The sequence below is a fragment of the Oratosquilla oratoria genome, chromosome 11 (genome assembly GCF_046742065.1).
Source record: "Oratosquilla oratoria isolate Oo_2021 chromosome 11, ASM4674206v1, whole genome shotgun sequence".
Classification (NCBI taxonomy): Eukaryota; Metazoa; Arthropoda; class Malacostraca; order Stomatopoda; family Squillidae; genus Oratosquilla; species Oratosquilla oratoria.
The window spans coordinates 20,616,052-20,634,161 of NC_134787.1; the positions used below are offsets into that span (position 1 = coordinate 20,616,052).

The 18,110-nt window shown below is 38.9% G+C and overlaps 2 protein-coding genes across 3 annotated transcripts; one reads left to right on the forward strand and one right to left on the reverse strand.

Moving 5' to 3' along the window:
- Positions 1-3,106: 3,106 nt before the first annotated feature.
- LOC143029634 (uridine diphosphate glucose pyrophosphatase NUDT14-like) lies at positions 3,107-11,410 on the reverse strand. The gene is made up of 5 exons (XM_076192411.1): positions 11,128-11,410; positions 7,263-7,371; positions 6,128-6,338; positions 5,328-5,404; positions 3,107-3,331 (listed from the first exon to the last, which is right to left on the reverse strand). The coding sequence occupies exons 1-5, from the start codon at positions 11,206-11,208 to the stop codon at positions 3,171-3,173; spliced, it is 639 nt and encodes a 212-aa protein (XP_076048526.1). The 5' UTR covers positions 11,209-11,410; the 3' UTR covers positions 3,107-3,170.
- A 50-nt stretch (positions 11,411-11,460) lies between these two features.
- On the forward strand, positions 11,461-17,749 carry Dad1 (dolichyl-diphosphooligosaccharide--protein glycosyltransferase subunit). 2 transcript variants are annotated; one of them, XM_076192412.1, is made up of 3 exons: positions 11,461-11,587; positions 16,838-17,058; positions 17,538-17,749. In XM_076192412.1, the coding sequence occupies exons 2-3, from the start codon at positions 16,848-16,850 to the stop codon at positions 17,666-17,668; spliced, it is 342 nt and encodes a 113-aa protein (XP_076048527.1). In that variant the 5' UTR covers positions 11,461-11,587; positions 16,838-16,847; the 3' UTR covers positions 17,669-17,749. The 2 variants fall into 2 exon arrangements, with proteins under 2 accessions (XP_076048527.1, XP_076048528.1); XM_076192413.1 differs by having other exon boundaries at positions 11,466-11,594.
- The last annotated feature ends 361 nt before the right edge of the window (positions 17,750-18,110 follow it).

An 18,110-nucleotide genomic window follows, 5' to 3' on the forward strand; every position in this document is an offset into this window, starting at 1 on the left:
GAATGGATGCTAAGAGGAGGTTATATGAAGGAGTGATTGTGCCAACAGCACTGTACGGGGCAGAAACATGGAACATAAAAGAGGAAGAGAGAAGGAGTTTGAATGTGTTTGAGATAAAATGTCTGAGAAGTATGATAGGGGTTACTAGGCAAGATAGAGTGAGAAATGAGGAGGTGAGAAAGAGAACAGGGGTGGAAAGGGAGTTGGAAGATAGGGTTGATGAAAGAGTATTAGGATGGTTTGGACACAAATGGAAAGAATGAGTGAAGAAAGATTACCCGGTAGTAAAAGAGGTGTGGAAGGAGTGAATATGAGAGGGAGTCCTAGGATGAGATGGATGGATGGGGTGAAAGGGGCATTACAGAAGAGAGGAATGTCTGTAGAGGAAGGACAGGAGAGGACAGAAGATAGGGGTGAATGGAGAAGGGTTGTGTATGGGTAATGCATGAGGGGGAGTGGGTGGGGGATGGGGGTGAGGTAGTATGCATGAGAAAAATATTGATGCAGCCCGAAGGGATTTCTCCCAGTCTTCTCCTTTTCTGCATGAGGGGACGGAGAGGGGGGGTTGCCAAATTTATGAAGTGGCCTTGCTGTGGATGTGCTGTGTCTTGTGACACTGCTTCTGACTCAGGGCAGTGGACAGGATGCAGGAATGACCAGTCATCCAGGAGGTGCCAAGATAAGAGGGAGGGTGGAGGGGAGTGGAATATGTAGGGAATGGAATGGGTGGGAGTGGTTTCTATGCCTTTTTCTTTTTGGCTACTCCTTGTGTAAGGGGGAAAAAGCCTATGGTATATGTATGTATATAATGTGAAAGTAAAAAATAAAAAAAATAAAACATTCTATCAAATAGAAGATAATTATAATTGTCAACTTTGTAATGAAACAGTCTTTTATTCTTATTTTTTATTTGCTTATTTTTATTTATTGAGTTATCTTTTATTTATTATTAGTGTTGAAAATTCGTGAAGGGGGAAATTGAATGAAAAAGGTTGAGAACCAATGCTAAGACTTCTTACTGGGAAGACTGCTGTACTTAAACCTGTTGTTAATGAATGCTAATAACGAGGCTTAAATTCATGAAGGGTAATGAAACTAATTTGTAGATTAGTTGCACAAGTTTTCAATAGGTGCTTCTTAATTAGAAACGGTTAAAGTGTGCATTCATCCCCTGAGGCACAAATTACATCATAGTTTCATGTACAAACAAGGACAGTGCACAGGGGCTTTATACCTATTCAGTACATAGACTTATATACAATAATTTTGAAAGTACTGGTGTTTATCATGTACCAGTAAAAATATCACAAGATGTACAAGGTTTTTTGATAAAAATATGTAAAACAGATAAAATCTTGACTGGGTTACTGTGTGATCTAACATTACAGCCTCCAACAACTTGCATGTTGTACTGTTAGAGATAGTGTAATTACATTTACCACATTGTGACAATAAATGTACAACAGATACAGCTGAACTTTACATAAAAATATCCTTTTGAATGTCTGACTAGCACTCAAAATCAGGTGGCCAAGATGATCACATAGTGGTGAAGAATATAATTTGTAATGATACTCTGAATATAACAGTTTCAAAATGTTTATGTGTGTGTATATATATATTATATATATATATATATTTTGTATGTATACACACACACACACACTAAGAGCTTTTTCCACCTTTCAAGGGAGGTAGCCAAGTCAAAAGGCACATACCCATTCCCCTCCCATCCACCTCTTTCCTCCCTCTCATCTTAGCTCCACATGGATGACGGGTCATCCCTATATTCTGCCAACTGCTCTGGGTCATACGCAATGTAGCAAGACACCATACATTCACAGCAAGGCTGCTTCAATTCATTGGCACCCACCCCCTCTCCATTTCCTAGTGCAGAAAAAGAGAAGATGGGGACAAATCCCTTCGGGTTACTCCTAAACATCATTCACACATAACCACTCCTTACCCTCCAGTCCCCACCTCCTCCCTTCCTTGCAACGCAGTATCATCTATACACAGCCATTCTTCATTCATCCCTATCTCTTGTCCTTACTCAACAGACATTTCCCCTCTTCCTCAAAGCTCCTTTCACCCCATCTATCCACCTCTTTGGTTGTACCCTCAAGTTCACTCCATCCACCTCTGCCTTCCATTTCATTCATCTTCATTCATTCTTTCCATGTGTCTGAACCATCCCAACATACATATATACTGTAGATACACACACACATACCAAAAAGTCTCCCTTTTATAAAGAGGATGGTCCAGCCAAAGCACACACCCACAGAACACCTATTTGCCACTCCATCTCAGCACCTTGTGAATAAAGGGTCATTCCTGTCTCCCCACTGCTCAGACCAGAAATAATGCAGCAAGGCACAGTACCTCAACAGCCAGAACATTTAGCTTCACTGTTCCACTACATGGCAACCCTCCTCCCTCATTCACATGAGAAGTTACAGAGCAGACAAGAAATCCCTTCAGTCCACATCAAAATTTCATCCATTCATACCACTCTCCACTCACACCTATCTCTTGCTTTCTCCCTTCTTTGGTCAACAGACATTCCCCTAATACCCAAGGCCCTCTTCACCCCATCATCCATCCTGTTTTCAGTCTTCCCCTAAAGTTCATTACATCCACTTCTCTCTTCCACACTCTTTTTGCAAGCCTTTCTTCATTTATTTATTCCATGTGCTTAAACCATATCTGTATATATTTTTTGATTAACCCCATCTACCAGCTCTTTTTTCCATCTTCAAAACTTGTCAACAAGATCTGTCACATGGTCTCCAAACCAGGCCCAATATTTCTAAAGACTGGCAGTATTTCCTCCACCTCATCACATACAGAGCTAACAACAAGCAAGTGATCTCCACTCACTACTGTTGACAGAAACATTCCATACAAACAGAGAAATGTAAAAGAAAGCCTAGGGACAACTGCCAGCTGCTGAGGGGCTGTAGGTTTCCAGTTGGTAATTATTGGTAATTATTATTCTAAACATACATATACATGTATGTAAAATTATCTGAACCCTTTAACAATAAGATCAAACAAGTAAAATTTAAATATTAATCAAAGTAGGTAAATGGAAAAAAAGGTGTCTATTAATACTGAGGTGTTATATATTCTCTTTGTTGAAGTGTTCTTATAGATTTTTTATTTTCTCATGAATTTTGCTTTGGTGCCTTATTTTGAAAAAACCATAAAAGTGCAAACAGGAAACCTCCTGGACTGTTGACTTCTGGTTCTTCTAAATACTTGTGTGCTGCTTCCAGTGTCATTTCCACTACATCAATCATTTCTCCCTCTGATGCCAGGCCACCACCTAAAAAAAGAACCAATAAGAGGAGGTTGAACAAAACTCGTGCTAAAAGGTAAATTCCATTATATAAAAACTATATAAGCCTTCTTTACTCTTGCATCAGGAAAAAAGTATCAGAACTACTTATACATTTGCATTATAAACTACTTTTGGTACATTTATTTTTCATCAACATATCATTAATATCAGAGGGGTGGTAAAGGATATATTTATGGAGGGTAGTAGACCGGAGGGCTAGTACTGTTAAGTAATTTTTTTTTTTTCCCAAGTGGAGATGAATCTCCAATTATAAAGGAATGTTGTCGGACTCTGGTCCACAGCAGTGTCACTAAAGTCCCTAAGATATTGGCTACTTTAAACTTGCAGTCCACATTGTACTTGTTAACAATGTGTGCATGGATGGGGTGGTGCAGGAGGTAAATGGGCAGGGGACTGGAGATGGTTAAATACAATGGAGAGATGTGGGAGGTGAGCTAGTTGTTTGCCTGATGACACTGCACTTCTGGCGGGGTTAAAGGGGGGATTAAGGCAGTTAGTGACGGAGTTGGGGAAGGCATGCAAGAGGAGAAAGTTGAAGGAAAATGAGGGTAAATGTAAGCTACAATGGAGAGAAGATGGCAGCAAGTTGGAAGTCTTAACCCCTTCCATACGGTGCCGCACACGTAGGCGTCATGGGGAGCGAGTGTATTCGCGAGGCTGCCATATCGGCGTCTTGATTATATTTATTGTAGTCGCCCCTCCATAATGACATTCTTTCTAATTCTTTTGTAATCGCATTTTCTATGGTTATCAAAATTCACGGGTGAAGAGAGAACGATCGATATAAGCGGTGACTATATTTTATGATGCGAGTATTATTACGACACGTCGTACGGCTGGCATTGGCTGCTGCCACCGAGATCTAAGTCCATGACGCCTACGTGTGCGGCACCGTATGGAAGGGGTTAAAGGAGAGAGGCTGGAGGAAGTGGATAATTTTTGGTAATTGGAGTCACATGTGGTAGGAATGGGAGGAGTGGAGGTAGATTGAAAGACGTATGTAAATGCCTTTGGAGATTAAAAAATGTCATGTGAAATAGGCATTTAGGAGTGGATGCAAAGAGGACATTACATGAAGGGGTGATTGTGCCATGGACACTGTATGGGGCAGACTTTTGGAATTTAAGAGAGACAGAGAGAAGTTTATATGTGTTCAAGATGAAATGTCTGAGAAATATGGTCGGGGTGACAAGGTTACAGTGAGAAACAAGTAGGATAGTGAAAGTTGAAAAGGAGATGGCAGATAGGGCTAATGAAAGAGTATTGGGGTGCTTTGGACACATGGAAAGAATAAGTGAAGAAAAATTATATATTAATATAGTTGTGAAAGACAGAAGTGGATGGTGTGAACATGAGTGGATGACTGAGGGTGAGATGGATGGATGGGATGAAAGGTGCTTTAAGCAAGAGGAGTTGTCTGTTAAGCAAGGAAGGGAAAAGGCAGGAGATAGGAAGGAATGGCTATGTATAGACAATACTTTGATGCAAGGAAGGGAGGGCCAGGGAATAGGGAGTAGTTGTGTGTGAATATTTTGATGCAGCCTGAAGGAATTTCTCCCCATCTTCTCTATTTTATGTATGAGGGGATGGAAGGGGGGGTTGCCAATTAAGTGAAGTGGCATTTCTGTGGATGTACTGAGTCTTACTGCACTGCTTCTGACCCAGGACAGTGGGCTGAAGACAGGAATGACCCTTCATCCACATGGAGCTTATATGAGAGTGGGTGCATACCTTTTGACCTAGCTACCTCCCTTACAAGGGGGCAAAAGCCCTCGATTAGATAGAAACTTGAAGTCAGTACCCCATATGGTATACAGGGAAAACTTTAGGTGTCTCATATATCTCTTCATGTGCTAAACCATTATTGATTATATCTAAAATTGTGTTCCAAAGGACAAAGTTATTTTGTACAGAAAAAGTTTAAAGAAAGAGATATAAGTAAACTATTTAAATTGCATACCTTGTGAAACCTTCATAGCATCTGTTACTTCAACATAAAACATAGTCTGTCTATCCCCAGACACTCCAACACCTGACCTGTAATAATTTAAAGTATAAAGGGTATGTATGGAGGATTATATATTTAACACATACTTTTGAAAAAGATGCAGCAGCATTAAGCCATAATTTATTGAACTCCAGACATATTAGATACATCGGTACATCTTTCACCCTCGTGATTTTCTCAAATAATTTTACTAACTATTTACAAGTCTATGTCCTGGTGCAATTTGTATGACAAAATGCAAGCTGTATTTCATCATCAAAATTTTTTATACCATGTCCCTTTCAACCTAGTGAAAATGCAGATTTTCCTTAAACATAAGCCAAACAATAATTTGCTAAGGGCATCATTAGGTTGATGATGTTGATAGGCTCATGGTTCTGATCACATTATCAGTTATTTCAGCATCCCAGTCCTAAACATGTCTTAGTTTTAATTAATAAATGATTGATTAATGATTTGGCTTAATGTCATGAACACCCCTATCAGGAGGCAAGGACAGTGTCCCTTACAGAGGATTTTGAAGCGTGGAATTTAAGGAACATGGTCCAACTTGCCCATAGTGGGGTTAGAACTCCCATCACCTTGACCTCCATTGTAAGTAGTAAATGCTATAACCCGTTCAGCCAGAAAGCATCCAATTCATAAACTGTTGCAAAATATGCTCATAAAATATTTGCTTAACAAATAAGAGTCCAAAGAATTACCAAAGTAATACAATACTTCATAAATGAAACTTGCATGTCAATGCTCACCTGTATGTTATTACTTTCTCAAATGCCTCCACAGGAACTGAGTAGCCACATTCTTCTAAAACTTCTTCTTTGGCTGTTTTGGCTAAATCTGAGGTTTTGTCAACAATTCCTGCACAAAGCTCTAATGTCAGGCCAGAGTTACCAGGGAATACTTCTGTGTCAACTTTTCCTTTTGCTCTTTCCTCCTTTGAAACTCCACTGTAATATACAGCTGAAAAAGAAGAAATAATCATACTGCACAGTTATATAATTAACTAGCATTAATAAGAAATACTATAGATAGTGGGGAATTTGTTGTGGGCACTCAAAAGTTTTTATATGAATAGTAAAATTTGTGTAAAAATAGGGAATAGTGGAAGTGAATGGCTTGTGGTGAATGTAAGCATGTGCCATGATTGTGTGATGTCACCGTTGTTGTTGTTCAACATTTATATAGACAGGGTGGTAAAAGGGTTAAATCCAAGAGAGCTAGGCAGGGTTATGGAGTTAGTGAGGGTGGAGGGATAAGCAAGGTGGGTCAGATGTCTCTGGATGATACTGTAGCTAAGTTGAAGAATAGACTGAAGCAGTTGGTGGTTGAGTTTGAAAGTTTGAACTGTGAGCCAACAATTTTCATGTGATGTTCAATGGGGAGGAATTTGGTAAGTCTGTGTAGATGTTCTTGTTGGAGGGTTTTAGTGCATCTTGTTCTTTTTAATGGTTTGTTTTGGGAAGTTTGTAGGGTGTCCATAATTGTTTTCTTGACTGTAGGGAACTCTGCCAGAGGCATAGTCAAGTGTAGTTCTTATGAGCTGTTTGTAAACTGTAATTAGTTTCTGTTGACCAAAACATGTGGTTCCTATTGTTCTTAATCTATTTATTTTCTTGTTAATTTTCACAGTTTAATCCTTCATGTGTGGGATGAAGGACATATGGATGAGGACCAGGATTTTTGGGCACTTGTCCAATGGAAGGAATTGGACACACAATTTTATTGTTGAATATTTCTTTGGTTTGTGGTTGTCTGGGATGAGCAACATCACCTATGATTTGTGAGGGGAGGGCTCCATTCTTTTTTGTTTTGGTCACTATTCTAGTTTGTCTGAGTAGGTTTAACCAGTTCTCAGGTCAAAATGAAAATTACACCTAGTCTTACCTGGTCTAAACTGCTTCACAACAATTAGTCTTTGCCTTTCAGTGTTAAAAATAATCACACTGACACTCTCATGGAGACTTACAAGATCCCATATTTTGGACACGCCATTCTGAAATACAAGATAGTAACCTTATACAACAATAACATTGTGAGGACTAGGAAATTTAAGTTGCTAAGCATGTAACCAACCTGGGAAAAGAGCCTCCACAAAATAAGGACAACTTACATATTAGGAAAGGAGGACAGAAAAAAGAAAAATAATCTTGTACATACAGGAAAGGAGCAGCAAGATGTGGGATTAGCTCAGCTTAATAAAATGGGACATCATGGACTGAACATCACAGGAAGGTGTGCACCTAGTACATCTCAATCCAGAACAAATCAACATTGACAAGCACATATATTTCCACAAGTGGTGGACACTTGGAATAAACTGGACGAAACAATAGTGTGTGCAAAAACCATACACGAATTTAAGAGCAAACTAAATACTGCGAGATACAAAGGCGGGACATCACAAGAGTAGCTCCCCTTCCTGTAAGATACAGCTAGGTAAATACAGTAGCAGCTAAAGTGGACAATTTTAAGTTCTTTCATTATGCAAAGGAAAAAATTAATTGCTCTTGGGGAAACTACACTGAGATGGATTGCATACCAATGATCCCAAAATTTACTACCATCCCACTCTCATGCTGTGGGTAGTGAGAAACCCCTGGTAGGCAGAGCCATGTCAGTTGCAGCATCGAGATGATGTTCTCATGAAACTCTGGGCTTTAAATAAATTGGCTTCACCTCATAGTTCAAAGTTCCTAGATCTGGTTGAAAGAGATCAGTTAATGAGGGAAGATGAAAAAGTGAAGGAAGAACGTACCAAAATCTTCCATACACTGAAAATTAATGATACCAAGGTAAAGTCAGATACTAAAATGAAAGGTGTTGAAATGAGAGAGTTGCAAAAAAAGGATGGTTATCAAATCAGAAGGAATCATTAATTTTGCATAAGATTGAGTAAAAGAGACATAATAGAATAAGCATAGCTCTTTTTCTGTATACTACAGTGAGAAGAAAACACCCACACACACACACCACAAAATGAAAGTGAAACGGCTACAAATGCAGATGAGGAGAAAGGCCAGAGACTGTTGATAAAGGCTAAACTGTCACCTGACTATTGCTAACCATTATGGGGCTATGGGTTTTCCAGTTGGTGAATCATTTTCCTGCTACCTCTAATCAAAATCTGTCAACTCAACTCACCTCCAACTAGAAATGCAGCCTCCAGTGAGCTGACACTTGGTCTCTGGACTATACCCAAGATCTTTCTCAGTCCACTTCAACTGTACTTCTTCAATCTTTTCACACATGGAAAGCAGACAACTGGTGACTGCACTCCTCCCCCTACTACTCTCAACTATTTGACAAAGGAACAGTTCTATAGAGACATAGCTTTTTTCAAGGAAGATCAATAGGAGAGCTCAAGGACCATTGTTATCCATAGTGTGGCTGCAAATTTCTGGTTAGTGAAACTTAAGGCAATAGTTATTATTATTATCATCACTGACTTATCCTAAATACCTGTGATTGGTATGACCTAGGGAAGTCTCAGGTATTGGGTCTCCCTCTAGCTGATTGCTACTCAAGTCTACTCAGCCACCATGCTCCCACTGTTTTGGTCAGGCATTCACCCTTATATCAATGCAGGTCTAATGAATAAAATGAAAAGGCTGAATTAAAGTGTGATATGTTATAATCACAAAATCAACCAAATCTACAACCACACTTTTCACCAACTGGACAGCAGAACACAAATACATCCTATGCCTCTACATCAACAACACACTCACACCATACACACATACACCCAAGATTCTTAGCAAATAAAGTTGGAATACTAAACGTTTTCATCTATTATGACTGAGGATGTCGTGATAGACAAAAACGTTTAGTATTCTGACTTTATTTTCCCTGGGGTTTCTGCAATATCATTTAGTCATGCGTTATTGTGATTATTTTTGCAATATATATATATATATATATATATATACAGTATATATATATATATATATATACAGTATATATATATAATGTATATATATATATATATATATATATATATATATATATATATATATATCTGATTGGCATGAATCTCATGTGACATTTCTAATTTCATGTAATATGTAATATATACTATACCCACACCCACATATTCTACTCCCATCCAGTACCCTTGTTCCTTTCATCTTAGTTCTTTGTGGATGAAGGGACAATCCTGTCTCCTGCCCACTGCCTGGATCAGAAGCAATGCAGCAAGACACAGCACATCCACAGTAGGGCCACTTCACTTACATGGTGACCCCCCTCCCTGTCCCTTCATGTGGAAAATAAAGAGGACAGGGAGAAATGCCTTTGGGCTGCATCAAAATGTCTATACACAACCATCCTCCACTTATCCCTATCCCCTACCTTCACCCTCCTTTATTCAACAGACACCTTCTTGCTCAAAGCCCTTTTTCACCCCATCCTCAATCATCCCCTTAAATTCACTCCATTCACCTCTATTTCACACACATCTTTTGCTAATCTTCCTTCACCCATTCTTTCCATGAGTCCAGTTTTTCCGCATATATATATATTCATAATAAAAGTAAAATGTTTTAGAACTGACCATATTTGTAATACTATCTACACAAATTATATATAAAACAGGAAACAATTATATGAAATACAAAGTATTGGAGAATTTTTTTAAGAACTGTGTAGTAAATGAATAGTAGCCACAATAATATGTTGGAGTTTACCATCATTGACGTTATATACATGTTAATCATATCAGACTTGTAACCCCCATCTCCTATCTATAATTTACTTCATATTCAAGAAATTCACCACCTCCCCCACCTAATATATTATCATGTATTATATATCACTTCATTATATGATGAGTAGTATTTTTTGTTTGGTTTGAGATGGTTTGGACACATGAAAGAATGAATGAAGAAAGATTAGTGAAAGAGGTGTGAAAGGCAGAGATGGAGGGAGTGAATTTGAGGGGATGACACAGAAGATGGATGGATGGGGTGAAAGGGGCATTGAGCAAGGAAGGGAGAAGGCAGGATATTGGGGTGGGGGGCATATTAATTATGAATAAATAATATTTTGATGCAGCCCGTAGGTATTTCTCCCTGTCTTCTCTTTTTCTGCATGAGGGGATGGAGAGGGGGGTCATTAATTAAGTGAGGTGGCTTTGCTGTGTCTTGCTGCATTACTACTGACCCAAGGCAGTGGGCGTGATACTCAGATGGCCCATCATCCATGGGGAGCTAAGATGAGAGGGAAGAAAGGGTGATAGATGAGTGGGTACATGCCTTTTGACTTAGCTACCTCCCTTGTAAGGGAAAGGGGCCCTTGGTATACAGATAGGTAGATAGTATTTTATGGTATGTGATTGGTAAAATAATTAATCATTTGAGGAGTGTTGCTCCACCTCAATTTTATTTTCATGAATGCTAAAGATTTTTCAGTTGTAAAAAATACTTATACCAAGTGTCAGTCTACTTATTTGATTGAGTGATGCTAAATAATCAAAGGTATTCAAGGAAAATATTTTATCTCATTATGAAAAACCTTCACGAATGGAAGATCTTAATCTAATTTAATTATGAATTTGTGGGAAGACAACAAGCATGCAGTTTTATTCTACCAAATGCCATATAGTACAGTCATGAAGAAATTAAATTCCTCAAAAAAATTAATGTTACTCCGAATGACTATCCACGTACACTGACATAGTATAGTTCAAAATTCACACAGTAGTGTAACAGAATGACTTGTAATAAACAAGTGACTTCTCAGTTTAACTCACTTGTTTGTAGTTCATTCTTGAAGGTTTAACAAACTGCGAATCCTTAAGAGGTTCTAATGTTACATCTTTAATGTCATCCATTTTTCTTTAATATTCAATGATTATATGATATTATTCCTGTCACCGAGAAGTATCTAGTCAATCGTTCCAGAGACCGGGTCCTGTATAATCACAGTTGGAAATCAAAGTAACTTAAAGAAATTTATTTATATGGTTAATATTTTACATACATTATTCTCTTTAGTTATGTTATATTTGTGAGCCATAAAGATATTCTAGTTCAGCACACGTATAATAGATGTGCGCTTACCGAGTATTCTTTGTTTTCTTGTTTACATCTTTAACCAATCAGGGGACACCAACAAGCAAATGACAAGTGTAGTTCTTTATATGCGTTTTCATTGGTCGGATCGTTCTATACACTCGGATATCCACTGTGACCACGTCGGTAGTATTAGAAGTGGGTGGTAAAGTATTTATTGTTCGTAAATAACTAATGTGTATAGATAAAATATGATTTTGCCAGGAAAATATTCCAAATCCTAGCAATAAAAGTGATGACTATGTCACTATTAATTGAATTGAAGACTTTCTACTTTGAATGGTTTCCGGCTGACTCTTATTTTGAATGTTTAAGTTAACCAATGGAATGTTATGTTTAATTATTGGTTTGTAGATATGGAGAAGGTTTCAAATAAGTCATTATTGTTATTTAACGGGTATCCTTGTTTTCCCATGTACTCCATTTTGTAATGGCTGGTCAAAAAGATTCCACATTGACATTGTCATTGTGATTGTGACTGTCCAAAAAAGAGCATATTTTCCATTTTTTTCTTTTCATTCCTTTGACATCAATATTAGGTGAGCCTAAACTATTCTGCAAGGCTGTCAATGATAAACTGACACAAAGAATGTAAGTTGACAGATGGAAAAGGCCCTGAGTATACGGATTACGGGTCTGTTCCAGCAATGTTTTTTTTTATTGTATTGTCTTGTCGAGTCTGGGGACACATTTTGGTATTATTTTAGTTGTGTATACCTATGCAATATAGCATTAGAAAATTAAATGTTAATTTTGTAAATTATAATACATGAACGAAATATGTGATTTTCTTGGCAGAAAAAAAAAATAAATGAAAAAAATCTTGCTACAAGGAAATTTATTAACAAAGCTGCTTGGATACAGTCCAGACACCACGCCAGTCCAGTCACTATCAGACGATAGCGTTCACATTTTGAACTGGGTGTTCTCCAACTCCAAGTGACATTAATAAGTGCTGTTACAAAGACTATAGGGTAAATGTCCAGTTGTGTACATGGATGCGTTATAGCGTTAGAAAATGAATTATTTATTTTGTAAGTTATGTATCGATGCAATATGCAATTTTCTTGGAGGAAATAAAAAACAAAAAAGTTGCTAAAACAGATTTCGTAAGTAATGAAGTCACATCGGACGAATGGTACGCCATGTTTATGATAGATGTCAACATTGAAGAAATGAAAGGATGATAAATTCGTCTCCCCTAACCTAACCTAACTTAATGTGTATTTAGTAACTTGTACGTGTAATTTAAGGTCATCACAGATGTTGGCGGCCTGTTCAATCATTCTTTCTGATTGCGGGGTATATAGGTTTATCATAGCTTGATGGAATGCATGGATTTCAGCTCCATAGCATTCCTTCAAGAATATATACCTCGTGAGGTACTGGCAGAAGTACCGAGGGCGTACACCAAGCCTCAACTGGACCGGGCAGACAACACTTGACAAACGATAAGATGACATCCTGATCCTTTACTAGCAACTTCAGTCATTAGTATATTTGCTTGTAGCAAGGTATTTTTTATTTTTATTTCCGCAAAGAAAATCACACATTATGCTCATGTATTATAATTTACAAAATTAATATTTAATTTTCTAGCACTATATCACGTCCATGTACACAACTGAACAAATACCAACTATAGGGCTTCCTTGGACTTTGAGAGAATAGAGTTCTGCCATCGTCTGTTAATTGCCCGAGGTACAATAGTAATCTGGCTGTCAACATCTGTGACAACGACTAGGATGATCTATAGAATTTGAGGTACCAAATTACTAAACATAGATTAGGTTAGGTTAGAATAGACTAATTTATCCTTTCATTTCTTCGACCTCAGCATCTATCAAAACAAACATGGCATATCATTCAGCTGTGGCAACTTCATTCATTAGTCAGTAGATTTTAGCAACTTTTTTTGTTATTGATTTTTGCCAAGAAAATCACATATTACGTTGATCTACTATAATTTACAAAATAATTAATTTTATATTGCTATATCACCTAGGTGTGCATAACTAAAAATTTACCCACATCTCTGCCTGAGCCTCACGTATTGGAACTGGTCTGCGGTAGAGTTTGTTGCCACTCTGTGCGAGGTTGGGCCACGTGGGATTGGAGGCTCATCATGTCCAGGATTTTGTCCAGCCTCCTCTGAAAAGGCTCTGTGCTGACTCCTATTAGGTCCATTATCATTCTTGGGAGAGGGTTGAAGAGTCTGGGGCTAGCCTAGGTGAAGCTTTCCATCCTGATCATTGTCAGTCTAGAAGCAGCTCCTTAAGTTCCTTCTTTTGCAGGTCCTACCAAACCTAGGGTGCTGTTTCCCTTTGATAACCCCCTATTCTTTTTGTGATAGGTATGGTGCAGTACCCTCCAGGACTCTAGACATAAATCACACTCTGCGTCTATGCCCTGAATAGAACAAGAGGTTTTTCAGTTTCCTAGTACTTCAGGAAGTCCCCAACTAACTCCCTCATGAATCCCCTATGGACCTGTGTCATGCTCCCCTCTTTTATGCCCTAGGTTGGCAATTTGGTAGCTGGCCAGAGGGGAGTCACGAACATATGTTCATGAAATAATCTTTATTTTATACAGAGTTGGTGATGTTGAATGAGACCATCTCTATTATATTGTTATCATTATTTGTGTTCTTTATTTGATATCTAATTTATGAATTTGAGTAGTGTTAATGTACAGAGTGTGGGAGGCTGGACTTAGATTTTCAGATACAGATCTTATGTATGGTTATCCCTGGGATGCAATCTCAACTTCTTCAACACGGCTCAAATTGTTGAGGACAGCGTCAACTGCCTGATGTACAGCGATTCAATGATGCACCACAATACTTGTCATAAAATATAAAGGGGCAGCTGTATTCTCTTTCACTGAAAAGCCTTAGATAAGTATTTGGCAACTTTGAGATAAAAAATCTAATTTTGTCAAATTTATCTAATGCAATGCAATGAGTTCAGATTGCAATAATTCTTTTGAATGAATTTTTTTGTCGATACAATTGATTTCAAATAGTAAACTTATTAGACATTTATCATATAGTCTATATACCAAGGGCTTCTTCTCCATCAGGAAGATGGAGCTACTCAGACAGGCAGCCCAGGGAATGTCTTCATCAGCATCCCCCTTATAAGGGAGGTAGCCGAGTCAAAGGCATGCACCCATTCCCATCTACCACCCTTTTTTCCCTCTCATCTCAGAACCTTGTGGATGAAGGGTCATCCCTGTCTCCTGCCCACTGCCTGGGTCAGAAGCAATGCAATAAGGTCACTTTACTTAATCGGCAACCCCCGGATCACTCTCAGTCCCCTCGTATGTAAAATAGAGAAGACGGAAAAATCCCTTCGGGCTGCATCAAAATATCATCCACACGCAACCACTCCCCACCATCCCCCACCCCCTCCCTTGCTTTGTGCTACATCAAAGTATCATCCATATAAAGCCATTCTCCACTCACCCCAGCCCCCTACTTTCTCCCTTCCTTGTTCAACAGACATCCCTCTTCCCCTTTCACCCCATCCATCCATCTTATCTTTAGTCAGCCCCCCCCCCCCAAGTTCACCCCATCCACCTCTGCCTTCCACACCTCTTTCGCTAGTCTTTCTTCACTCTTTCTTTCCACGTGTCCACCTTCCCAATAAGCTTTCATCAGTCATATCTGCCCCTTTCCCACCTCCACTCTTGTCCTCATCACCTCATTTGTCACTGTTCAACCTTGTAACCCTTACCATATTTCTCAAACATTTCATCTCTTATCACATTTAAACTTCTACTTTCAGCCTTTCTCAGACTCCAGTCTCCACCTCATACAGTGTCATGGGCACAATCATTCCATCATATAATATTCTCTTTGTATCCATTCACAGATGCTTATTTGTCATGACACATTTCACTCCCTTAAGACATTTACTTGGTTCTCTCAATCTACAATTCACCTCCACCCCCCACTCCTCCATTTCCTGCCATATATGACCCCAAATACTTCCAACTCTCACCCATCCTCTCCCCATGTACATCTCATCACCTTACATTTACCTTCAGCTTTCTCCATCAGACTCTCTTAGTCCCCTCTCTGAATCTGCCACAAGCCCACTGTCATCTACAAACAACTGGCTCACCTCCCACTTTTCTCCATTATCTTTAACAATCTCCAGTCCCCTGCCCATTTACCTCCCATACTACCTCATCTATGTACACATTGAACAGCCCTCAAACCGCTCTCTCATCATTTCCAGTTCCAATGCAGGCTCTACTATTTTCATAACTTTTGACTACCCTATCATATAATAAATACTATCATATAGTCTATACACCAAGAGCTTTTTCCCCCTTATAAATGAGGTAGCCAAGTCAAAGGCACATAGCTACTCCCACCCATTCCACTCCTATCCACCACTCATCTTAGCTCCTCATGGATGACAGGTCATCCCTGCATCCTGCCCACCACCCTGGGTCAGAAGCATTATAGTAAGACACAGAAGAAACCATCATATAGTTAAGAATGTATATTTCAGCAGGCAATCCACGATAATTTCACTGCCCAGATTATGTGACTAAGATGGTTCTTACTGTTGGGGTTTTGTACAAGGATATGTATGTTCTTGGACTAACCTTGTTAGTTTGTTTCTAATGTCTTGTTCACTATTCTTGAACATATTTCACAGTTCATATTTATCATTCACAACTTTGTCATTTGTCCCTGGTCTTGTAGGAGACCCACAGTTCCTGGCGCATTTTAGAACCAAGTGCTCTGTGGTGTGTCTAGGGTAGTTGGAATCTGTGACCAGGCAAATTCTATGTTGTTACTGTTTTGATGGTGGATGATGTTCTGGAGACTGTAGTTCTCTTGAGAGGCGTTTCTCTGTGGTGCAGAAGAAATAAGGTGAGGAGGTCAACTAGAAACAATTTTTCAAGACTGTTAAAATTGGAAGTAAAGGAATCGGGTGGGGTGAAATGTTACGCATGCATCTATTTTTTGTGTTGGACCCCATGGATGATGGCTAGGAAAAGGGGGCAGCACTACTGATACTCAATCCTGATAAACTCCAGAGAAAATACTTGTAAACAAAGTCTTTGAAAACTGTCCCTAGTTGCCCTCCTCACTTTATTTCCACATGTGATTTTTTTTTTCCATCAATGACAAACCAATGTCAGGCATACAAATAATTGCTCCCAAGCTTACTCGACCATCCCTAGGCTCCAGTGACTTTCCCATGTTCCCCATTTATTCTGAGAGATTTGTGTGCCATGAACTAAATACTTGATGAAACTCAAACAAGCAAGATACTGTACGACTGTTTTCGCATGATCTTGCAATTTCTTTATTCATTTGATTCTATCTGCCACTTCCATCTCTTAAACTGTGAATTTTGTTTTCAGAAATTCCAAGATGTCCACTTCACTTATCACAGTTGTGAAAAACTTCTTTGATGAATATCAAAAGAACACTCCCAAAAAGTTGAAGATTGTGGACTCCTATCTGGCATATGTACTGCTGACAGGGATCATACAGTTTGCTTATTGCTGTCTGGTTGGCACCTTCCCTTTCAACTCCTTCCTTTCGGGATTCATTTCATGTGTTGGATGCTTTGTACTTGGAGGTGAGTAAGACTGTTCTCTAACAAGGATAATGATAATTTTTTGTATGAGTATATTGATTGTATTTAAGAGTATAAGCTCACTTGCTGAGCAGGTTAGGGCGTCATTACTTACAGTGAAAGTCGAAGGGTTGGCAGTTCGAACCCTGCCACCGCTACAAAGCCCTCTGTGAGGGGCACCGTCCTAGCCTCCTGATACAGGGGAGTTTGTGACGTTAAACCATATTAAGAGTATAGATGGACCAATGACTGGTAGCTTTATGTGATGGTCCTCTGGAAAGGAATTTTGGATTCTAGAGAGGGACAGACAGACAGAAAGACAGAGATATAGAGAGAGACAGACTGACAGTGACACACACACACACATACACACAAAGAGGGAGAGAGAGACAATATCGAGAGATATAAAAATAGAATCTCTCCTCCCACCCACCACACATCATGTTTTCATGATGCTGATGCCAGTTCTTCACTTATTTCAGTGTGCCTTCGACTACAGGCAAACCCCCAGAACAAGCAGCAGTTCCATAGCATCTCTCCAGAGCGAGGGTTTTCAGACTTCATCTTCGCACATATCATCCTTCATCTTGTTGTTATGAATTTTATTGGTTAGGGGAGCCTGGAAGTAAGAATGTTTGGACTTTTTTCATTACCAGTTTTGTAAAACATGAATTAATAAAAGGCATTCCAATTATTATGTACTTGATTCAACCTAAAGTTTTCTTGAGAGTCAAGCAGGGAATGGAAGATTAAGGACATGAGATAGAGAAGTAGGTGATGAAGCAAATAGATGACTATGAAGGGTGGTTGTGTCTGAGGTGGATGGAGTGAAATTTAACCTCTTCAAGACGATGACATCTACGTAGGTATCATGAGGCACAACCAGGTATACAGGGATGCCGATGTCTGTGTCTTGATTATATTTATTTTGTAGTTGTAGCTGAGTGACCCCCTGAATTGTGTGAACTGGTTTGATCACATTTTCTGTGAAAGAGAACAAGTAATACAGCAGAGAAAGAGAGAGATTGGTGGAGCTTACGTTCTATATTGTCTCG